This window comes from Trichechus manatus, unplaced genomic scaffold (assembly GCF_000243295.1).
Source record: "Trichechus manatus latirostris isolate Lorelei unplaced genomic scaffold, TriManLat1.0 scaffold00043, whole genome shotgun sequence".
Classification (NCBI taxonomy): domain Eukaryota; kingdom Metazoa; phylum Chordata; class Mammalia; order Sirenia; family Trichechidae; genus Trichechus; species Trichechus manatus.
Genome location: NW_004443979.1, coordinates 1,702,487 through 1,727,830, shown reverse-complemented (window position 1 = coordinate 1,727,830; position 25,344 = coordinate 1,702,487). Strand labels below are relative to the sequence as shown.

Sequence of the window (25,344 nt, the reverse complement as noted above, 5' to 3'; positions counted from 1 at the left end):
AATTAAAACTCTGGTTTTATCATTACATTTTCCTTCCCCCTACTTCTTTAGGTTTGTTGTTCTTTTTATTTTCTTTAATTGAATGCTAAGTTTTTTTATTTTCCATTCTTTTTTCTCCAGGTACATTTAAAACAATATGCTTACCTCTAATAACTTTTAGCCAATACCACAAGTTTTGACATATAGTGCTTTTATTGTTCAGTTCTAAATACTTTATAATTTTCATTAGATTTCTTATTTAATTCATGAGTAAATCAAACTTGATTGATCAGTTTCCAAAGACAGTGAAGTAACAGAAAGAGCAGTAGGTTTCAGTTTTATCATCACCTTATGCCAGCAATTCTAAACAATGTCAGTGACAAAATACTCCAATCAAAAAGAAATTTTTATTGGTCTAAAATCTAAACAATTGCTTTAACACTGAGTTTTAACAAAATATGTATAACCTCAGAGAAAACCAGAAAGATGTTTACCTGTTTTATTGACTATGCAAAGGTATTTGACTATGTGGATCATAACAAATTATGTGTAACATTGTGAAGAATGGGAATTCCGGAATACTTCATTGTGCTCATGAGGAATCTGTACATAGACCAAGAGCAGCCACTCAAACAGAACAAGGAGATACTGTGTGGTTTAAAGTCAGGAAAGGTATGCGTCACGGTTGCATCCTTTCACCATACTTATTCAATCTGTATGCTGAGCAAATAATCCAAGAAGCTGGACTCTGTAAAGAAAAACGGGGTATCAGAATTGGAGGAAGACTCCTTAACAACCTACATTATGCAGATGACACAACCTTGCTTGCTGGAAGTGAAGAGGACTTGAAGCACTTACTGATGCAGATCATAGACTATAGTCTTCAGTATGGATTATACCTCAATATAAAGAAAACAAAAATCCTCACAACTGGACTGATAAGCAACGTCCCAATAAACAGAGAAAAGATTGAAGTTGTCAAGGATTTCATTTTACTTGGATCCACAATCAATGTCCATGGAAGCAGCAGTAATCAAACAACACATTGCACTAGGCAAATCTGCTGGAAAAGACCTCTTTAAATTGTTAAAAGCAAAGATGTCACCTTTAAGACAAAGTTGCACCTAACCCAAGCCATGGTGTTTTCAATCACCTCATATGCATGCGAAAGCTGGACGATGAATAAAGAAGACCGAAGAAGGATTGATGCCTTTGAATTGTGGTGTTGGTGAAGAATATTGAATATACTATGGACTGCCGAAAGAACGAACAAATCTGTCTTGGAAGAAGTACAACCAGAATGCTCCTTAGAGGCAAGGATGGCAAGACTACATCTCATGTACTTTGGACATGTTATCAGGAGGGATCAGTCCCTGGAGAAGGACATCATGCTTGGTAAAGCAGAGGGTTAGTGAAAAAGAGGAAGACCCTCAACAAGATGAATTGACATAATGGCTGCAACAGTGGGCTCCAGCATAACGATTTTAAGGATGGCACAAGACTGGGCAGTGTTTCTTTCTGTTGTACATAAGGTCGCTACGAGTCAGAACCGATTCGATGGCACCTAACAACGACGACTTCTGATTAGCATATTTTTATTACTTGTCCTTTAATAAACGTTGTATTCTATATGGAACTTAATTCAGAGAACTCTCAGTTGTACAGTTGTACAGTCACCCTGACATACAAGGACTCAGCTACATCCTTGCATTTCAAAGGTAAGGTAGTAACATTTTTGCTACTAACAAAATCATTTCAGCTCCTTTGGTGTGCAGTTTGTGTCTTCAGCACCTGTGGTACTATATATTCCTGTGTTTAAACAGTAGATTCAAAATAATAATAGCACAGTAATCATAAAATTGAACAATTCTGTCACTCTAAGTGACTAGTTGGCGCTTTAATTTGTGAACAAACAAGAGTGTGAACTTTGAGTTGTAATTTTTTAAGTGCAAATTTTAGTTTGTACATAGAACATTTTACTGAATTTGAATAATGTTTAACTTTGAAATTTAATTTTCTTTTTAAATTGTTAATTGTTCTACAACTAAAGGACTAACCAAGAAAATAAATCATTTTATCAGTAGTTCAATTTAGAAATTTTTCCTGGTGTGAAGTTTTAGATGAGGTTAATCAGAACCCCAAATATTTAGAAATATCTAAATCAGCCTTGAACAATGTACAGCTTTAAATTGTTCCCTGCAGATTAGCACACAGAAATTGCAGAAAAAGCCACTAACTACACAATAACAAGACGTAAGAAAAATGGGTATTTTCATAGTAAAAGAAGCAAATTTCAAATGGTAGAAAAACAGCAGAAGATGCTGGTCTTTCATGGCCAGAAGAAATCAAAGGGGCAATGTTCAAATGTCTTGATCATTTTAACCATAACTGGACATTTGTTCTAAACCAGTGGATCAAGTAATGCCAATGTTCAGCTTCATTCAGCCATTTTATCTAATTTTTGCAGAAGAAAAACTTCGGAGGTCTTCACCAAATGTAATCGAAATTTATCTTGAATTGTCTGCTTTATATATCTTAGTGGCTATAACTAGGAAGCTATTTGAAAGTCACTAGAATCAATCCTAAATAATCAGACAGCTTCACAAATTCTGGAATTCAATATGAAATGAGATTTTTATGAATCTCTACCAAACTTATCTTTATGTTTAATATTTTTCCTATTTGTGTATCTGCTGTTTGAAGAGAATGCTCTTCAATCAACTATGAACAAAGATAGATGGACAAATCTGTCTATACGCTGTAGAACATGAATATATGAAAAGATCCATTTTTCTGAAATCTGAGGCAAATTTGCAGGAGGCTAAAAAATAGTAAATGTAATGTTATTATTTATTACTGTGAGAGACCAATAAAATAGATGCGGTTTTCCATTTTCAAAAGATATACTAAAAAAGTATTAATCCGTTTTTTTTTCTTGTTTCCTATTTACCACATTTTTTTTCCTTTGCAGCTTTTTTCATTTTTCATACCTCTCTTTGATCAAATTACTTTTATTGCAACTTTTTTCTTTACTGGTTTGGAAGTTACACATCTTAGTTTGAAAGTTACATATTCTGGTTTTGGTCTTTGTTATCCTTAACTCTTAAAAATACCTAACTTTATATTGATCTAACAAAGTCTAAGGTTAATATTTTTTATCTATCTTCCTAAAAAGTATTACCATTAACATATTTTTCTAGTTTTCTTTGGAAAAAAAATTCAATTTCGTCCTCAACCTAAATAATTGGGCTTTATGTCAGCATACCACCACCTCCCTTGTCAGTCTGTCACACTGTGATGATTTGCATGTTGCTATGATGCTGGAGGGGCCCTGGTGGTACAGTGGTTAAGAGCTCAGCTGCTAACCAAAAGGTCAGCAGTTTGAATCCACCAGCGACCCCTTAGAAACCCTGTGGGGCAGTTCTACTGTGTCCTATAGGGTTGCTATGAGTTAGAATCAACTGGACAGTAATGGGTTTGGTTTGGGTTTTTTTTTTTTATGATGCCAGAAGCTATGCCACTGAAATGTCAAACACCAGCAGAGTCACCCATGAACAGATTTCAGTGAAGCTTTCAGACTAAGACAGACTAGGAAAGAAAAACCTGGCAATCTACTTCTGAAAATTAACCATTGAAAACCAATGGATCACAACAGAATATTGTCTGATACAGTGCTGGAAGATGAGCCATCTAGGGCTCAACAATGGACTGCAGCACACTGATTGTAAAGATGGCACAGAACCAGGCAACCGTTCATTCTGTTGAACACGGGGTCACCATGAGTCAGAGTCAACTCAAGTGCAACTTACGACAACGTCAGTATAATCCATAGGTGGGGAAGAAAAAAACCTGGATTTATTTAGTAATTTAGTAATTTCAGTAATTTCACTGTTGCATAGCTGGATATTATTATACTTGCTAGATTATATACATTAAACCTAGACTGGCTATTGTTTTAATAGACTAAACAAAGGAGGAAAAATGAACAGAAGAAAGGAGAATGTTTTAATTTCACAGGGTACTATTAAAAAGCAAACAAGAAAAACAAACATCTGGAGAATTACTTGATAAAGTGCTCAAGATGAAATACAAACCAAGTACATAAGAGTACAAAAAATACAGATGCATGTACACTAGAGACACACAAAATAAAAATATAAAGATGGGGGTTAGAAAGCAAGTAATTCTAATTTAAGTCGGTGCTGTTTGAAAAATAACTGAAAAATACCTGGCTCATTTAAAGTAAAACCAAGTGCAATAAGCCACAGCATTTGATTAGTAGCAGCCAATAAAGAATACATTTGCTTTTGTCACTATATAGATTCCAACTAGCAGGCCTAAGATTAATGCTTAGGTAGAAATAGAGACCCCTCTCTAATACCCTTTTCTACTGTGTCCTTTGTACTGTTTCTGTACGGGAGAGCTGCAGTCCAATTTGATGTATATATACAATATTATCAGGCCAAAACATTTGGATTTATTGTGAGAGCTAAAGTGAATGACATTTGCATTTCAGAAATAGCATTCTTGCTGCAGTGTAGAAAGTGAACTGAAGAAAGGATGGAAAAAAGGAGACTGGTTAGGAGGCTGTTTTACCAAGCCAGGGGGACTATGATGAAGACAGAGCAGCAGTAAGGTGAAGGACAGTAAATAGATTAAAGATATTAGAGAGGTTGACTTGGTCAAACTTGGTTACCAAGGATGTTGAGGAGAGTAAGAAGTTGAAAATAATTCCTTGGTTTCTGGTCTGAATAGGACAACTAAGTATATCAGATGCAGTCCCTGAGCTAGGGAATATGAGAGGGGAGAGTTTATCAGCAGAAACTGGACAGAGAAATGTCAGCTTAGTTTTGGAATCTGCCAATAAAGAATAAATGTATGCTGGTAAACCAAAATATGTATATGCGAATGAGGTCTAAGGTCATTTTAAGATACGAGGCCACTGAGGTAGTAGGATCAGGAATAAATTCCAAAACAGTTCTGGGCCAAACAAATCCTCTCACGGTGCTGCTGATAATTTAGCAAGTATTCTTTATCCACCTTAAGTTCATTAAAAGGGTTAAAGATTTTTCCAGTAGTCTATTTTAATAGCTAGTAGATTTCTAAATTATACACAGAAATGACCCAGGGTGATTTGTTTTAAACAGTAAGCTAAAAGAATATGATGGTGTACTTGCTCATCCTTATCCCTGAAATATCGAAGTTCTTTAGCATCTTCAAATTGATTTAGAAGTAGAGGACAATTAAGGGGTAGGTAAGGTCTCTAGGTGGTGAAAATGGTCTGTGCTTGACTGCTAACCTAAAGGTTAGCGGTTTGAACCCACTCAGTGGTACTGTGCAAGAAAAGGCCTGGTGATCTGCTTCCATCAAGATTACAGCCAAGAAAACCCTATGGAGTTCTATTCTGTAACACATGGGGTTGCCATGAGTCAGAATTGACTCGATGGCAACTAACAACAAGGAACACTATCACTCAGGACAAGAAATATCACTCTTCAGGGGCCATGCAAATAAAACACGTATCATCATCATAGGGTCTTTCTTGAAACATGTGAACTCCGAAGTACAATTTCCTTACAGCAAAAACAAATGACTTTTTGGAATGATGAAAATGCTCTAAAATTGACTGTAGTGATGATTGTGCAACTCTATGAATGTATAATAGCCACTGCATGCTTTAAATGGGTAAATTGTATGGTAGGATGGTAAATTTTATGTTAACTTGGCTAGGCTATGATGCCCAGTTGTTTGGTTAAACACTAGTCTAGATACTGCTATGAAGTTATTTACATGTAATTAACATTTAAATCAGTTGACCTTAAGTAAAGCAGGTTACCCATATGTGGGTGGGCCTCAATCAGTTGAAGGCCTTAAGAGCAAACATTTAAGTTTCCTGAGAGAAAAAGATTCTTCCTCCACACTGTAAATAGACATCCTGCCCATCACTGGGTCGATTCTGGACACAAAGTTTCCAGCCTGTCCCCTCACCTATGAAATCTGAACTTACCAGCCCCCACAATCACATGAGCCAATTCCTTAAAGCCAATCAATCCATCTGTGTGTTTATTTTTTTTTAATTTCCACTGAGTTGATTCTGACTCATGGTGACCCCATGTGTGACAGCGTAGAACTGCTTCATAGGGTTTTCTTGGCTGTAATCTTTATGGAAGCAGATGGCCAGGCCCTTCTTGCATGGCACTGCTGAGTAGGCTCAAACCACCAACCTTTAGGTTAGCAGTCGAGCGCTTAACCATTTGCAGCACTCAGGGACTATATACAACCACCAACCTTTCATGGCAGTTCGAACCCACCCAGCAGTGCCAGAGAAAAAAGGTCTGGTGATCTGCTTCTGTAAAGATTACAGCCAAGAAATATGGAGCAGTTCTACCCTGTAGCTCATGGGTTCACCATGAGTCAGAATCAGCTCAACAGCAACTAACTACAATAAATATATATTTATTATATATGTAAATATACTTAAATATATATAAAATATAGTTTTATATATATGTGAATTATATGTCAATAAAGCTGTTATTAAGAAGCCCTGGTGGCACAATGGTTAAGTGCTCAGCTGCGGGGAGTTGGCAGTTTGAATTCACCAGCAGCTTCAATCTACCAGCAACTCTGTAGGAGAAAAGACCTGGCAATCTGCTCCCATAAAGACTACAGCCTAAGAAACCCTATGGGGCAGTTCTACTCTGTTACATGGGGCCACTAGGAGTAGGAATAGACTCAATGGCACGCAACAACAACAAAGCTGTTATTTAAAAAAACGAATAATGCTTTAATCTGTTAATAGCGTATTTTAAATACTCCAATTTTACATTAGGCTTCTCAGGTTTTACTAGATTTCAAGATGAGCAGAAAAGCAGAGAAATAGGTATATTTTATTGGTATTTAGGCCTAGCACAATTCACCCGAAATAAACTGGAACACAGCAATTTATTTACTCTAATCGAATATAACATGTAAACATTTTTTAAGTTTTTGCCTGTTTTACCATCGTATGATGGTGTTCATGCAAGTGCGATCATCAGAACTGTTTTCCAAGCGTAGATCGTAGCACCACCTTCCCTTCGCAGCACTTAGTGTAAATTTCATTATCAAAACATATTCGGCTTTAAATGTAAACATATCTGCTACAAGTAAACTTTAAAAGGTAAAAGTGAATGATACTATGAAAAAATCAAAACAGAACTGAGCATCATCACATGATATAATTAAACAAAATATTATATAATACTGTTTCAACAAGAACTCCAACTTAATGAGTTGTTCACAAAAAAGGAAGCAGAAACAAAAAGTAATGTGTAAACTCCGAAAATAGTCTTAAAATACTGAAGGATATAATTAAAAGTTGTCCTCAGAAAAACAAGGGAAAAAGCCAAACCATGCAGTGAAAATTAAACTTGGGTTAGTAGTTACGACACTCGTTTTACTGCAAAGGCTTTTCTAAAATGCACTGACAAAATGGTTTATTCTGTATCTCCCTTTTCAAAAAAATTATATTATTTAATCGCATAAGTTGGGTACTTTGTGGGAATTTCACACTTATTGTCAGCTGTATGGTTTTTACCTCCAAAAAACTTTTAATCTCTAAACTGGTTCTATTTTTCCAAATGAACAAAAACATTAAATTAGCTCCATGAAAATTATTACATATAAAGTCAAATCATCATAAAAATAAATCTGCCTTAACAGAACAGTACATAAAAAGCATACAAGTAAGTGCAGAAAATCACAGAAAAATATTCAATGAATAAGCAAAAAATGTTCACATTATCATTACTGGTAATTTTGTTTACTTTCTAGCTAAAATTAAGAAATTTTCAAAAGGTCCGCAAGGACATTCAGTGCCACCTTGGATTTGTCTGCTACATACAAACAAGCTATGTCTCTGGAGTATATGGCAGACTCTATTTTTACTCTTAAACATAATTAAATTATAAAGACTTCATATTTCTGAAACCAGTTATAATACTGTGGCAAGCAAAATGAATTTGTTCTTACTGCTCTCATTAAATTGCAGCTTAATCTACAAACGTGAACATTTTTCCCTAAGTTGTCTCAAACCATGCTAATACAAAAGAGTCTAAATATCTCTGTTGGTTTCCACAGATGAACTGAAAAAGGAAAAATAATGAAATTAAAATATTACTCCATTTTCTTAAGTGTCCTTAATATATTTAGCAACTCAAGCAGCACTTGACACAGCAAGTTTCTTCAGGTGATCCATAAACACTTGTAAACTAACATCATCTGTGAGAATAGGTGCTCCAGACTCCTAGAGGAAAAGAGAATTGCTATGATTACTAAAACACAGGATGACACCCTTGGATATATAAGCAATGTATAAGCAAATACTTAAAATAGACAAGGAAATCATTTTAAGTAGACTAATGCCTATACTCCATATTCAACTTAATTGTTAAAATAATAAAGTGATTAATTAGTCTAGAATGTATTGGTGCTTTTATCACTACTAAGGAATAAGTCTCCGTAGGTGAGATTACTGCTGCCTGTTTACTAAAATAAAATCCCAATTGTATATATTTTAACAGAAATGCCAGCTGGAAGGAAGTGATTTTGTAATATCCTTTTTAAATAAACTATGTTTATCAGTTTTCAAGTCATTTTAATTGATATCTGTGGGTTGTAAGTAATTAACAACTGTCAGGGAAAACCCCCTAATTTCTATTTTAATAAAAAATGTGTTGACAGAATGATACTAGTGATCAATCCATTAATAATAAAATTTTACTATAGCCAAAAAGAAAGTATTTCTGGAATATTTCTTATCTGGACTTTAAATTTTTTATCCAATACTCAAATTCTTACTTCTTTATAAATATTAAAACATCTAAAACAAGGAAATTATTTTTCAGAAGAGATCAGCAAGTTAGGCAAATGTGGGTAAGAATTTATAATTCTTGTGGTTCCAGTCATGCCACGACATCTGCACAATGAAGGAAAATGAATTTGATCACGTTTTCAGATGCTAATTCAAAAGTACTTGAAAAACTTGATCAGGAAGGGAGGCAGCATAGAGTCGAGTCAGACTGCCTGGTCTCAAATTCTGTTTCTGCCACTTTTTACCTATGTCACTTTTAGGCAGTTACTTAACCTCTGTCCTAGCTTCTTTATCTGTAAAATAAGGATAATAACAGGACCTATCTCACACAGTCGTTAACGATTGTTGTTGTTGTTGGGTACCACTCAGGTGGCTCTGACTCATAGTGACCTTATCCACACAATCGTTGCTATGCCTGAGTTGCAGCCACTGTGGCAATCTATCTCATTGAGGGCCTCCCTCTTTTTCACTGACCCTCTACTTTACCAATCATGATGTCCTCCTCCATAGATTAAATGTGTTAAATTGTGTAAAACAATTAGAACAATACCTGGCACACACAGTAGGCACCCAACACGTTTTAGCTATTTTTATTATTACTTCTTTTGAAAACTCTATTATAAAATTAACACTGAAATACTTCTCCTGAGTCTACATTCATGGTTAACATACACGTTTTCCATCTCAATTTACAGATCCATTTCTCCCAATCAAGACAAAACAGATTCAGATTTTCTAATTTATATATTTATTAGATCTTATTTGAAATTATAAATTTACATCTTATTTGAAATTATAAATAATAATGCTCAATTTTATAAAAAATTAGCAGTTGGTTGATCTCAACTTTTTAAATGGGCCCTTTTTCTCTTTGAAGTATATCCAGGATTAGGCAGAAAGGTCCAAGCTTTTCACCATTTAGAATATGAAGCCTGCAGCACCGTTCAACAGAAGCCATGTGGCAGTGGTGCCCTCTTCAGACCATTCGAGGATATTATTTATCACTAGGTACTTGATTTTTGACAAAAAGAGAACTAAGATATTAAGAGTCCATCATTTTGCTTGACTACCAAGTAAATTCCCTAAACTGCAATAATCAAATTAGCTGAGAGATCAAAAATTCATATTCTGGAGTCAGACTCACCTGGGTTCACATGTGGACTCTGCCACAGTTTAGCCATGTGATTGTGGGTACATTAGTTAACTTCTATAAGCCTCAATTTCCTCTTCTGAAATATAGGGTTAGTAGTACCTATCTCATAGGACTTTTTTAACAACTAAGTAAGAGTGCACAAAAAGCTTAGCATACTGACTAAAACATAGTAGGGATTCAATTTATTAGTTATCATTTTTATGATTATTGCCTATAAAAACATTAACATAATTTCTCCTACAAAATCATAGGTCGAGAAAGACCATAGTACTCATCTTGTTTATGCCCCTAACACCCCTATATACAGGCAGTAATAATTAAACTTCAAAGTTATCCGTCCTATTTTAAAATCTTCATGAGACTTTTTTCCCACTGATGACAATGAAAACTATATTGAATATTCACTCAGCATTACTGTGCATACCACAGAAAACTCTGTCAACAAGGAAGCTAAGGCAGGGAAGTTAAGTAACTTGCTGAAGGTTGCATGGTCAGCAGGTGAGGGAATGAGATTCTATCAGACTGTTTGGCACCAGAGTCTGCATTCTCAACTACCACCCCCTAATGATGCCTCTCCATGTTTAACAACTCAGTAAGTTCTTTATAAGCCTACCAACTGCATCTCTCCATGTTGAAATTTAAACCCCCAAAAAACAAGGAATAACTAGTCACTATTTCCCATGAATGAAACCACAAAATGTGATTTAAAAAATTTAAATGCAGAAATCTAGCCGGAGAGAGACATGTGTTATTTGGGCTGCATAACACTTTCTTATGCTGAATTATGTGAATGGAAACAATCAGCAAAAGAAAAGCAGTTGCCCCCTTTAGACAAGATTTTGTGTACTCTCACCATAAATCCTAGTTCACCATGGTATACTGTTTCTTGACACTGAGGGTGGCAGTTTTTCTCATACCTAGCCAGCTTCACTCATTTGTTACTTACCCAACCCCTACAGCATTTGATGTATGACCTCTGACAAATAACTATTGTGAAGAATCCTTTAACCTCCCCTTCTCCATACTGATCAATCATTATTTCCTTGAACTTTATTTATTTGTATTACTTTTCTATCCTCTTACAATTTTCTTCGTTTCTTAACTACCTCTAAATTCCTCTGAAGTTGATGGGATAGAAAACTAAAACCAGTAATACTTAATTGCCTCGAGTTAAGTATAATGGAAAAGCTGGTTCACGGTACATTCTATGCTCTAAACTTCCACATCACAGTATTGTACCTGGCTTTTTGTCCCTCCACCCCCTAGCAAGAGGTCTGGTTCACCTGCTGGGGGGTGAGGAATGATATTGAGGCTATCATAATACATACATTAGATGGATATAAATTTTTTCTGTCATATGTGCTATGTACCCTTCCCATACCTAAAAACATTAAGTTTCTTTCCTTGCTATAAACCTTCCCAACTTTCAGACCTTGGATTTATCTATATCTGTAAAACCTTCTTAACTCCTGATCATCTCCACAGACCTCCCATGCTCTTAATCTCTGCTCACCTGTCTAGACCTATTATATTCAGTATGTGCTATGTTTAAGGAAAGCCAAAATTGAAAATGACATAATTCTTGCCCTCAAGTAATTTATAATCTAACAGGAGAAATAACTGGCAAAAGAAAGGAATGGAAAAAAGGGATGAAGGAGCAGGGATGTCAACACAAATCCAGTCATGCAATCATAGGAAAGGTTTCATGAAGCCAGTGGACTTTGACCTGAGACTTGAGGGATAGCTAGAATGTGTTCATATGATGACAGGGACAAAATCACACAGATGGAAACACGTTCAGTGTATTCAAAGTGAAGCAAGAAATTCAGGTTGCCTAAAAGAACTAAGTAGCTGAAGGCAGAACAAGATTTGGGGATCATACTGTAAAGGGCCTTCAATAGCAAAATAAAGGATTTATATGTAACAGGCAGTTACTGAAGACTTCTGAGCAGTGCTGTGACATTCGGACCTGCTTTAGAAAGACTACTCTGGTCACTACCAGAGCAGAAGAAAAGGCTCAAGCACTGAGGCCAGTTAGCAGTAATGCCAGATGAAAAACAATAAGGACGCGACCTCAGTTAATGATACGGGAAGGAAGGGATGTATAGGGGAAATAGGTCAAAACATTTGTGAATAATTAGGGGAAGAAGGAAGAAAATATAAGTAACTGAAGTTCAAGGCCTTGGGAATTGAGATAATGGCGCCCCTGTAAAAATAAAAAGTCAGGAAGAACAAGATAGTGTGCTGAGATAAGTTCAGGTTGGGGCATGCTGCTTTTGAAATGTCTACAGGAAACTCAAGTGAAGTGCAGCAGGTAGTTATAAAAATTCAAGTCTATAGCTGGAGATGTAGAAGATGGGAATACAGAAGATGGAGATTTGTAGGTTAGCCTCAGACGAATGCTGAAGCCGTAGGAGTACACACAATCATCCTGATAAACAGTGAATGTAGAGAAATGAGGGCAAAATTTTGAGGAAGCTCTATATTCAAGAGCAAGGGGCTTGGATCTCAACTACTGCTTCGTGTATCTTCTACCCAGCTTGGATCCCACAGTCATTTAGCAGTGCTCTAAATTATTATACCCCCTTTTTAATGTCTCCGTCTTTTTCATCTCCAGTCCTGTTACTCCTAAGTCTTTCATCTTTGACCCAGCACCTGAACTATAAAGCATGGTTAAAGAACACTAGGGAGGCATGTTCTCGGAATCGTTAGTAAATAAAATGGGCCTCACCACTGTTCTAAAAGCCCTTTATTCATCCTCTGTTGATTTCTTATCATATTCCTAATAGCTGTTTTTCAATCTTTTCTGTTTTCTAGTCCTTAACCCCAGCTCCTCTCACTCTCAGTAAATAATCTCCTATTACTGAAAACAGGCAATTATCCAATGTGAGGTTTCTCTCCACCTCAACAATCTTTCTGTATCTTCATCCTTCCTCTCACCCTTTGCTTCTGCAGTATGAAATGTCTTACATCCTTATCAATGCTTAGCCCCGTATGGTGCCTGGGAACACACTGTCTTCTTTCTGGGAGCTTAAACAATCCATCATCTGTTTTTTGTGTCTCCCCCATATGGGCCTTACACTTGGCCTATAAATAAGTTCTGTGCTCTTACTCTATCATCCTTCTATCCTACTATTTATCCTTAGGCTAATTTGCAAAAGAATCATTTATATTTATGGCATTTATCCACTTCTTTGTTGTTGTTGTTGCTTCTGTTGTTGTTGTTAGATGCTGTTGAGTCAGTTCCAACTGATAGCAACCCTATATACAACAGAACGAAATACTTGTACTTCCTCAAGTTTTTCTCTCATCTCTGCCTCTCTACTCTCTCCTCAGACAAACATCTACTCTGATGACTTTAAATATCACCTAGAATCAACTTTCACATCCTTGCCTGGACCACCAGACTCACATTTCCAATAGCTTACTCAATATGGCCATCTAGATGATATCTCAATGTTTCTAAAATCAAACATTTTCTCTCCACTCTCCTTACTGGCATGCGTTCTTCTAGTCACCCAGGCTCAAAACTCTGAACTACCTTTCTCCTCTCAACTACTTATTTTTAAAAAAATTCAAACCTACAGAAAAGTTGAAAAAGAAGTAAAATGAATATCCACATGACCTACACTTGGATGCACTGATTGTTAATATTTTGTCACATTTGCTTTAGTGTTCTTTTTATATATTTCTTTTTTTCTTCTTTTTGTTGAATCATTTCTGCAAGTTGAAGATACTATGACATTTCACTTCTAAATACTTCAAGATATACCTCCAAAGATCAAGAGCCATGTCCTACTTAACCACAGCACCATATCACACTCATGGAATTTAACAGTATTTGACTAGTCACCTAATATAGAGTCTAAATTCATATTTCACTAAGTGTCCCAATTATGTTCTTTATAGCTGTTGTCCTCCCTCTAATCCAAGATCCAATCAACATTCGAACGTTGCATTATGTTGTCATACCCTGAATTAGCTTTTGATTTTCCCTCCTACTTTACTGCCAGTGAAATATCTCTCGTATCTACTCCTTCTTTTCATCACCTCACCTTCTGTTCCTCTCATCTGGATTACTTCAATAGGTTCCATTTCAATCTACACACTGTTCCCAATTAATCTTACGACTCAACTATTATCTAACTCTCAACTTCACTGCACTGCCCAAAAGCCTTCGATGGCTCTCCATTACTTACTAAATAAAGGCACAACTCCTCCATCCTCAACCTGGAATTTAAGATCCTCCCTAATTTGGCTGCACAGTTAATTTCCAGTTTTATCTTCCACTGTTCATACTAAACATGTACTCGATACCTTTGCCCATGCTATCCTCTATCTAGAATTCCATCTCCCATGCAATTTTCAATTTTGAAATAATCATAATCCTTTAAAGTAACTGTCCCCTCTTTCTGGTCTCTTTTCTGATCCCACACTCTCTCCTGCTGTCACCATGTGACCTCTTGCCCTCTTCCTCTTCTAACTCCCCATAATACTTTATATCTTTCTTAAGGCACATTTTCCGTTCTGACTGGCATTTTAATTATTTAGGTATCTATTTTATCTCTATTACTAGACTACAAGCTTTTCAAAGGCAGGGATGATCACTGTGTAGCCTGCAGTTCCAATACAGAGTCCTACACACATATTGGACACTTAATAAATGTTGATGTATTATACCAGGAAGTAGGCTTTCTACCAAATAAAAATATATCAGTAATGATTTCCAGGCCTCCTGCCTCTGCTGCTCAACTATATTCCCTAGCCTTTCCTGGCTTACCATGGCCTCTTATGGTTCATGGCCTGGCATTAACCTTAAACCATCACTTCCTATTTTATATTATATGTTTTATTGCTCTTTGTCTCAAGGGTGTAGTGCTAAATTTGGAATACAAAGGGGCTCTGTCTATTTCATATGATCACTTTTTTATTCTCTATGGTGTCACCAAATTAATAATTCTATTTTCTACTCTTATTTTTTCATTACTTTTCCAACAGATACCATTACTAAATACATAGGAAAAAATGTAGCTGTCACTATAACAACAAACTATAAATACACAAAAAAATAATTTCCAAGATTTGCTATTTACACATACCTGTCCCCAGGCATACATATTATTATGAGTCTGTGAAGGATTGACTTTTGAAAGCAGGAAACGAGCCTTAAAAGCAAAGAAGAAATAACGTTATCCATCAAAACAGATTTAGTCAACATAAGCTAAGTGAATACATTATGCTATCTAAAATCAATTTTTTTTAAAGTGTTTTAGTAAAATTATTTTATTAAAATATAACTTTTTAAAAATATGAACTAAACTTTGAAGCATGTATACCACATATTTATGTTACAAATAATAAATGAACTCTTCTTTCTAAATTATCAACTTATAATATTCATAATAAATAATGAATTAAGTTCAAAACTCAAAATATAAAAATTACATGTGCAACAATTATGTCAAAGTGTGAAATCTACTAAACACTTGATCTGAAATATCATCAGAGGTTCACATTTCCAAATAATAATAAAAATAAAAACCATGAATGCCTCCTTTGCCATGAGACCAGAAGAACTGTATGGTAGCCACTACCATTACTGAACATTTTGATCAAAGATTCTATAGAAGAATTCTGATCAAAAGGGGGAAAATATATAATAGAATTTCAAATTCTTATGGACTCCAGACTTTCTGGAGCTCTGGAGGCTGGATGAACCCCTGAAACTATTGCCTTGAGATAATCTTTAAACCACAAACGAAAAAATATCCCCTGAAATCTTCCTAAAATCAAACAATAGTTTAGCTTAACTAATAAAAAATGTCTGCTTGAGCATTATGCTCTTTTAAGAACTATCTACATGGTGTCAAAATGACAACAGAACTCGTCCCCCAAGACTGTGGCTCTAAGACACGCTTCTGAACTAGAAATAAAGCCATTCCCAGAGACTACCCTTCAGCCAAAACCATAGACAGGCCCATAAAATAAACGATAACACCTGAGAGGAACATGTTCCTTAGAACAATCAATTATACAAGACCAAAAGGGCAACATCTGCCCAAAAGTAAAGATGAGGAGGCAAGACGGGGTAGAGTATCAGGACGAAAGGAAAACGGGGAACCTAGGGCAGAAATGGGGAGAGTGCTGACACATTGTGGGGAACGGAACCAATGTCATGGAACACTTTATGTACAAACTATCGAATGGGAAACTAATTTGTTCTGTAAACTTCCACCTAATGCACAATAAAAAAATTAAAAAAAAAAAAGTGATAACAGAACTTGAAAGATTAGATAGGAACCTTAGGGGCCAGTAAGTTTATACTAATGGAAGAGAAACAACTCAGAAAAGGAGAGTCAGAATGGTTGTACAACGCAAAGAATGTGATCGATGTCACTGAATTGTACAAGGAGAAACTATTAAATTGGTGTATGTTTTGCTGTATATATTCTCAACAACAAAATAAAAAATTTAAAAAGTAAATAAAAACCATGAAAATGTACATATTCTTCTACTTTAAACAATGATGCAAACTTCTTTAAACTGCAGGCTACTTCCATGAGACAAACTTCTCCAACATTTCACCCATATATGCACTACAGCTTATTATCACAAAAATAGTTTAACTAGAATAAAAGAGGAAAATAGCACTGGACATGGTAAGACATCAGTGGGAGAACCAGTCATAAATTATTTCATACTGGAAAAACATAAGCAGCCATATCTTTTGAAATTTACTATCATACAAAAATTTTTTCTACTCTATAAATAAGCAGTTTAGCACAACAGTCAAGAGTACTGGCTCTCAACAAAGACACTAGGAAAACATCAGCCCAGGAGACAAAAGGGCCACATAAACCAGACACTCAATCAGCCTGAGAGCAAAAGAACTAGATGGTGCCTGGCAACTACCAAGGACCGCCCTGACAGGAAACATATAGAGAGTCCCTGACAGAGTAGGAGAAAAGTGAGGTGCAGCATTCAATTTCTAGTAAAAAGACCAGACTTAAGGGTCTGACTGAGACTGGAAGAACCCCAGAAGACATAGCCCCCAGACTCTCTGTTAACCCAGAACTAAAACCATTCCCAAAGCCAACTCTTCAAAGATTAGGCTGGACTACAAAACATAAAACAATACTCATAAAGAGTGTGCTTCTTAGTTCAAGTAGATACACGAGACTAAATGAAGAGCTCCTGTCCGGAGATGGGATGAGAAGGCAGAAAGGGATAGGAGCTGGTTGAATGGACATGGGAAACCTGAGGTGACAAGGGGGAGTGCACTGTCACGTTATAGGGATTTCAACTAGGGTCACATAATATTATGTCTATAAATTTTTGTATGAGAAATTAACTTGAGCTGTAAACTTTCACCTAAAGCATAATAAATAAAAGAAAGAAAAAAAAGAGTACTGGCTCTGGAGTCAGAACCCCTGGATTCAAATTTTAGCTCCTCCATTTACTGTGTTTCCTTAGCCAAGATGCTTAACCTAAGTCTCAGTTTTATTATCTATTAAATGGAAATAACAATAGGACTTTCATGAGAATCAAACGAGATAAGACATATAAAGTGCTAACTACATGCTTTGCAAACTTTCAATAAATGGTAGCTCCTATTATAAACATAGTAAAATCCTATTAATAATTGCTGTCATTTCTGAATAATAGTTACTGATATTTGCTACCTACTATGGAGCCCTGGTGGTGTAGTGGTTAAGCATTTGGCTGCTAACCAAAAGGTCAGCACTTCAAATCCACTAGCTGCTCCTTGGAAATCCTATGGGGCAGTTCTACTCTGTCCTATAGGGTAGCTATGAGTTGCAGTCGATTCTACGGCAATTGGTTTGGTTTTTTTTATGTAATACTGTGCTTGCAAATAGGAATACAGTAATGAACACAGCATGACCCCTGCCTTCAAGGAGTAAGTGAAATAAATTTATAAAACTTACAATTAATTTATTATAACTGATAAAAATTACAAGGGAGAAGTAGAGTCTTATGAGTGTATGGTAAGGGGACCTACCCTAGCCTGAAGGGTCCAAAAGGGGTGTGTGTACATACATATATCTTATTTAATCCTCTTAATTCTAAAAACCACAAATCCTGCCTTCTTTTATAATACTCTCCCATTACATGACTATTTATTTTCTAGAAAACTGGAATGATGGGATCAGGAAAGTAGAAGAAAAGTATGTTACCACAAACTTATTATTCATAGATTTTACCAGTAAAAAGACAGTTTTAAGAAAGGTACACTAAATCATTTCCCAAGCTGTTCACCAATTCTTGCTCAACTGAAGCTGGCAGAGCACCATAATGCCATTCTGGCTCTGTTACTAGAGCTGGGCTAGAGGGAGCAGATGGGAGAAACTGCCAGCATTAGGCAAGTAATCAATAATCTTACTGTTTTGATCTTAAAGCTAATACAAAAAGCAAGCACTGGATACTTTCTCTTGCCCTTCTCCTTCCCTTTCCCTTTGCCTTGTGAAGCAGTAAGCGGATAAATAGGAACACTTCATCACAAACCTATCAGCACACAAACACACACCACTTACCTGGCTGCCCCCATGTTCGGTGTCGATGTATCTTGGCATTGGGAATCTGGAGTGAAGGATCTCCTGTGCATCATCCACTGGGGCTTGCAGAAGGTGGCGGAAATTTTCATATTCCGGCATGTCCTGGTATCCTGACTTGCGCCACTGTGCTATGGTCTAATTTTGAAACAATTAAAGAAATTATTATTTTTAATTTCTTACCCACCCAAAAATTTTAAGAGAAGACTTTTTCAAAGGAAGTAATCTTCAAAAAATAAGAAAACTATAAATTTATCTTAATTTTTAAAGTTATGAGTACAATTTCAGTAGAAAAAATATTTTTAAGTAAACAGATGAAAAATTAGGATAGTTCTACTCTAAGAGTAAAAAGAAATAATAATTACGTCAGAAAAAATTTAAAACACTATGTTTATCAAATTAATGTTAACGAAAAGCTATATACCTAAGCTTAAGATAAACGAGGGAGGTTTGTATTACAAGAGACTTTACAAAGATTTCAAAATTGATGATCTACTATTATGAAGTCTTTACTAACAGAGTTACATTTTGGCAAGACACAGAAACATAAAAAGTTTAACAATAACAGCAATAACATTATAAGGTTAATATGCCTGTAGAAGAGCATCTGAATCAATTTGTTTATTAAGGTAAATGGCTACAGAAACCATGTAATTAACTCAACATAAATTTAAACCTGGCTTACTTTCTAAATTAACTCAATTAATCAACATACATTCTGTATAACTTTATTATCTCTGTATTTAATAGAGGATAGTCACATGCATTTCTGACTTTCCCTTTAAGCACTTAACAGGCTATTTATAGCAGCAGAAGCTACCAAAAAACAAATAAGCAAAAAAACTAGGTCTACCAATATTATAAGCATTGTTCTTTAAAATGTTTAATCTAAAAAGTAAAAAGCATTAGAAACTGGTATCAAATAAAAATAATAATCATTAAATATTTTTAAAGTCTTAGATAATATTAGCTAAAAGGATGTTCTGAGTAACACTTCTGCTATTGCAGCACAAATCTAAAATCATTTACAAGTGAAACAACTAGAAAAATAAATCTGCACAAGTTACTAAAATACTAGAATGTAAGCTTGGGTGTGGATCCAAGAAAGATAAATCTCTGTCTCTCTTCCAAAGTATTCAGAGTACAGTGCTTTTTTACACAGAGAAGGTGTTAAATACCAGCTGAGTGAATAAATGCAATAAATAGAGTCCTGATAAATAACTAGATTAAAATCATAATGGCTACTTAAAGACAGACTTCTCCTATCTCAATGTCTTCATGTAAAAATCCAAAAGCATGATACTGTGAGCTGAACTGATTAATGCATATGTATATTTCAACGCTCTTGCTTTCACAACACTAGGCTTTGTGTGAAATCCATCTGTTCAATCATGTGTGGACAAATGGGCAAGATAATTACAGGTGGGTCAATTGCAAATGAAGCCTAAAAACTTGAGGTAGGAAGAATCACATTATATATATTGTATAAAAACGGAAATCAAAGCTTATCACAGACAAAACACTAGCCAAATAGTAGAGGGGGAAAAAACCTCCATGAATAAAAAGACTTTACTGTAGTGCTGTAAATGCTGTGGAATCTTACCTCACCATGATAAATCAAAATCTGGAAGAAGGTGTCCATGAGAAGAATACGATCTGCAAGGATGCTGCTGCTATCAAGAAGAACAGGCTAACATGAAGAAACAATGAGAGAGGGGAAAGGAGAAATAAATCAGTTACTTTAAAGATACCTAATAGATCTCTCCAGGATATTTTTAAATTTATATTTTACTACTTAAAATCCTGTGTTATTACTAGTTTCACAGTACATTTTAACTTAATTTTTAAGAAATCTCTGTACTGTGGTAACAAACAACTGAAAAATAAACAGTAAAATCAAAAGGAAATCAAGGATGATTCCTATGCTGATGGTGACACCACTGACCGGGATGGGAAAGGCTTGGGATAGAGCAAACTTAGAGCAGGTAGAAAAATAAATAGTTCTGAATATGGAATTAAAAGGAATGGCGTGGATCAAAGATATAAATTTGGGAATCACATGCATAAAGATGGCATTTAAACCAATGTAATTAAACTACATCACTTAGGGGGAGAGAAGAGGCCAGAAGATTGAGCCTTGGAGCATGCCAACGTTTTGAGGTGAGAAGGGGAGAAGCCAGCGAACAGAGACTAACAAGGAGCAGTCAGTGGGGATGAGGAAAAACCAGGTAAGTATAGTACCTGTCATAAAAGCCTAGAGCAAAAACATTTTCAAGGAGAAAGTCATCACTAGGTAAATGCTGTTGAGAGTTCTGTCAAGACACAGGACATTGGTGGCCTTGATGGCAGTTACTTCAGTATATTGACAGGGACAAAAGTCTGACTGATGTAGGCTGAGAGGAGAATGTAAGGTGAGAAAGTAGAGGTAACAAATAACTTGCATGAGTTTAGCTGTGACAGGAACAGAGAAATGGGTTAGCAATTAAAGAAAATGTGAGGTCAAAGTTTTGTTGTTTTGTTTTGTTTTTAATATGAGTACTGTTAAGGACTGTGTTGATGTTAATGAGAATGATCCAGAGGGAGAAAGTGAGTGATGATGCAGGAGAGAAAGAGGATAACTCCCACCGCAAAGCCTTAAGGAAACGAAGTTAATGGGATTCGTGATTAAATGGAAAGGCTGGAATTTGATAGGAGCAGGCACTGTGGATGTAGGATTCCAATTTTTTCCTAAACACTATTCTATATTTTCAGATGTCTACAATTTATGTTACTTTGAAATAAGGGTTATTTCTAAAGCTTTCTTTTCTGATTCAAAGTACAAAATATACAGCTAGATTTAAATATTTTTTCAAAAGTATATTCTCCAAGAAAAGTAGAAATGAGTCACACAAAAATCACTAATAAAATCGTAGTAACAAAATAACATATTATCCACTATTTTACAAAACAGCAAATAAAGGCATTATAAGGGATCATAATCAATAGATACTATTAAACTGTCTCTTTATAATGACCTCTTTAAAAGTACTATTTTCAAAAATAGTCATTATATATTTTAAGTGGTTAAGCAGACAATTTTAACTATAGAAATTAAAAAAAAATGTTTATTTGAAAACAGGTTATAGGAAGTGGGACAGTTTGCTAAGAAGGCTAAGTAGATGAGTTTATCACTCTTCTAAGTATATGTCTTCATAATTGACTGTTTAATGTTTACAAAACACCAGAGAAAAATTGAGATTATATTAAAGTAAGGGATATTCAACTCTGGAATAAGCTATAGGCCACAGAATCATCATCACTCTGGACACGGTTAGAGATGAAAAGATAATCATAAGTCCTAGAGGATTTGATCAACCACCTGCATGAAAGCAAAGACCAGATGAAATAATCTAACAGTCCCTTCCACCTTATTTTATTTTTTTTATGATTTCCCAAATACGGCCTAGCCTAGTATGAGGCATATAATAAGCACTCATAAATACTTTTTGAATGAATATATGCATAGCTAAGGATAACCATTATTTTAATTATTTTATATTTAGTAACTACATTTCAAAAACATTTAGTTGGTTTCACCTGTTTAATGCCACACATCACAGTAACTAAAAAAAAAACATATATATATATTTTTTCTTCCCCTCTTACCTCTGGTGGTCCACTAAAAGAATATGCATAGAGAATAGGCTGAATCATAATTAGAGACTGGGTCAGATCTTGACGCATAAAATGGTGACGGTAATAAGAACTCTCATCTGGACTATTATTAAAAACTTGCAAGAAAGGAGATCTTCTTAAATGAAACATAAACTATAAGATAAAACATGAGAGATACCTTTTACTGACTTTAATATTCCAACAGGAATTTACTATTATAAAAAGCATTTGATTACAACCATTAACAATACAATAAAATGGCAAGTTATAATAAAAGCATTTTAAATTAAATTCCTCAGAAAGGAACCTTATCATAGTATTTACCTGCTACTTAAAAATATAAAAATTAATTCAATAAAATTTTTAAAAATTGAAAAAAGAGAAGTGAAACACAAAAGGAAAACCAGAATAGGGACAAAAGTATGTTGGCTATAAAATAGGACTGCCAAAACCCCTGGCTCAAATCCAAATTATCTGGAGGCTGACGGCAAGTGTTAAATTATCAGTTTTCTTTGTTTTTATTCCACATCACTCTGACTACATCTCCGGGGTTTTTTATTACTCATTACTACCACCAGAAGACTCTAAGATCTTAAAAACAGATTAACAGATTTTCTACTTTTGTGTAGCATTGGGAAGGGTCTGTGCTGGTTTTAAAAAGACAGAAAAAAAAAGGATCTTACATGCACCCATTTGAGTCTTAATATTTAATTTCTGCCCCATCCCTAAGAAACATTTTCCAGACTTTGTTTTACTACTTCCTCCTTTCACTTTCTCCCCCTCCACCAACTCCTCATACAAGAGATCAAAAAGGGGTGGATTAAAGGATAGCTACTCTTGGTCTTTGATAAGATAATAATAGTGTCAGTCCCAAGCAAAGTACTCCCAGTAGTCTTTCAGTCACTTCTCTCAACTCCCCCGAGGCCTCAGGACCCAGTGCTTACATGTTGTCCACGTCTGGAACTCGCTCAGCAGCTCTCTCCCAACACATGCCATTCACTGAAATTCTCATTCCTTTTCTTTAGTGATCCATTAACTCATTGGGAGGCTCTCCCATTCCTTACCACTTCAGCCATTCCTGTTTACTCACAGGAATGTCTAATGGGTAAATTTTTAGACAAATATTTTGGAGATGAAGATGTCCCTTAAATTTAGTCTATGCTACCTTCTAAAAGCTCTTCAGTCCCTACTTCCAGTAAAGAGGAAAAGATGGGATACCCAAATCGCTAAAGATCTAAAAATCTAAAAAGAAGGTCTAGAGTAGGGAGAGAAAAGAAGTGAGGAGAATTTAGTCAAATACTTAGGCAGATACTCTCACTCCCTTTCCAACAGGTTTCTGCTACAAGGATGAGGCCTGAAAATTCCCAAAACAGAGAAAGGGTTTCACATGTCTTAAGATAAATGTACCCTAATAGCAGAGTAATTGCCTTTTCCTGATTCCACAGAACTCCACCAGAGGTTTAGGGAAGTCTCCTTCCATAAACAGGTAGTTTCTAGGTTACTGAAGAATAAGGGATCTTCATAGAACAGCTCTGAAAAGGTTGAAACTTTAGACAAATGGAGTTTTTGTGGGCAAAACTTCAAATTTCCACACATCTCAGTGTTACTCATCCTTTCAGGCTATGCTAAAATGCCACCTTCTCTATAAAGGTGTATCAAATCACCCATTTAGAAGGATTCCTTTAAGTTTTCTTTAAATTTTGTATATCTCTCATAGAGACTTACAAAATTTCTCTTTCTCACTTTTGGTTGTACTGTTTATATATATACCTCATTTTCTGTTGTATTGTTTATATATATCTCTCATTTTCTGTTGTATTGTTTATATATGTTTCTCACTTTCTGTTGTATTGTTTATATATATTTCAGAACTCACCCTTCAGACGGAGAGCTCCTTGAAAGTGGGATCCATGTCAGTCATCTTTAGCCTCCTAAAGTTCCTTGCACATAGTACTCAGTTGTATAAACATTATCTCTGTTACTCACAATAAAATTTAACAACCTAGACTTTTAAGAATAGCTATCAAATCAACAGATGAAGGGATAAATGCCACTGCCCCAATAGAAAAAGGTTCTGTAAGGTAATTTAAATTAGCTTCTTTTCTATTTATCTGGTATGCCACCACAAAATGGTTCTCATGTGATGAGACCATGCTGTAAGAGTTGGTACTGTTGTAATTAGACTTCTGTATATCAGATAGAGGAGCTCAAGTTGTGCAGTGGTTAAGAGCTTGACTGCTAAACAGAAGGTCAGCGGTTTCCAGTAGCTCCTTGGAAATCCTATGGGGCAGTTCTACTCTGTCTTACAGGGTCACTATGAGTCGGAATCAACTCGATGGCAACAGGTTTGGTTTTTTTTGGTATACCAGAAAGCTAATCTGCTTTACAACTAATTCTATTCCACAGTAAGGTTCCAGTATAAATTTCTATTCACCACAAATAAATGGCTATTTGCAAGGTCAATATAAAAATACTATACACTTTTCACTGACCACTCACAACACAATATTAATTTATTAACTCTCACAAAACTTAACCTAACCAAAAGAATAACCCAATACAACATGTCTTGTAAGATGAGTAATAAAAGACAAATAACAAGAAAACTGAAGCCCAATACTATTGGCAACACTAAGAAAAGAACATGGGCTTTTTATCTACTCACCTGTGGATAGAGGGAGAAAGTTTCTGAAAATCTGAAGGAACTTGGATCATCTTTGTGATACTCTCCAAATTTCTGACACTACATAAAATAAGACGTGTTAGTGAGGTATTTCTTGGCATAAGAGCTAAAACTATTACCTGTATGTATTATATTTATAAAAAGTTATTACTCTTTAGGAGGCAGATACTTGATATAGGATAAAATTGAAACATTATTTATAGACTTAACAAGAGACTGATTACTAACAAAGAAATAACCTTTGAAATTCAGAAGCAAACAATACTTTGCCCCAATGCAGTAACAACTCAGTTTAAAGTGCTTAAATTTTCTTAATTGTCTCTGATAGCAAATAAAGAGCTCTTAGATAATGACCAAAAGAGTTCAAAATATGACACTTAAGACTCTAAATAAGACAACAGCCAACTGACAGAAAAATGTACTCTCATAGTGACTACAAAAGCAAGTTGCT

At 35.3% G+C, this 25,344-nt stretch overlaps 1 protein-coding gene across 1 annotated transcript in view; it reads right to left on the bottom strand.

Annotated features, from left to right (window-relative positions):
• Positions 1-6,860: 6,860 nt before the first annotated feature.
• The window catches only part of SEC23A (SEC23 homolog A, COPII coat complex component), a 61,556-nt gene continuing 43,072 nt past the window's right edge, over positions 6,861-25,344 (bottom strand). Inside the window, exons 7-12 of the mRNA XM_023731443.1 lie at positions 24,876-24,953; positions 22,202-22,363; positions 20,160-20,246; positions 18,539-18,694; positions 15,086-15,151; positions 6,861-8,266 (exon numbers count right to left, since the gene is read on the bottom strand). Coding sequence (XP_023587211.1) covers positions 8,177-8,266; positions 15,086-15,151; positions 18,539-18,694; positions 20,160-20,246; positions 22,202-22,363; positions 24,876-24,953 — 639 coding nt within the window. The 3' untranslated portion in view covers positions 6,861-8,176. The remainder of the gene's footprint in view (positions 8,267-15,085; positions 15,152-18,538; positions 18,695-20,159; positions 20,247-22,201; positions 22,364-24,875; positions 24,954-25,344) is intronic.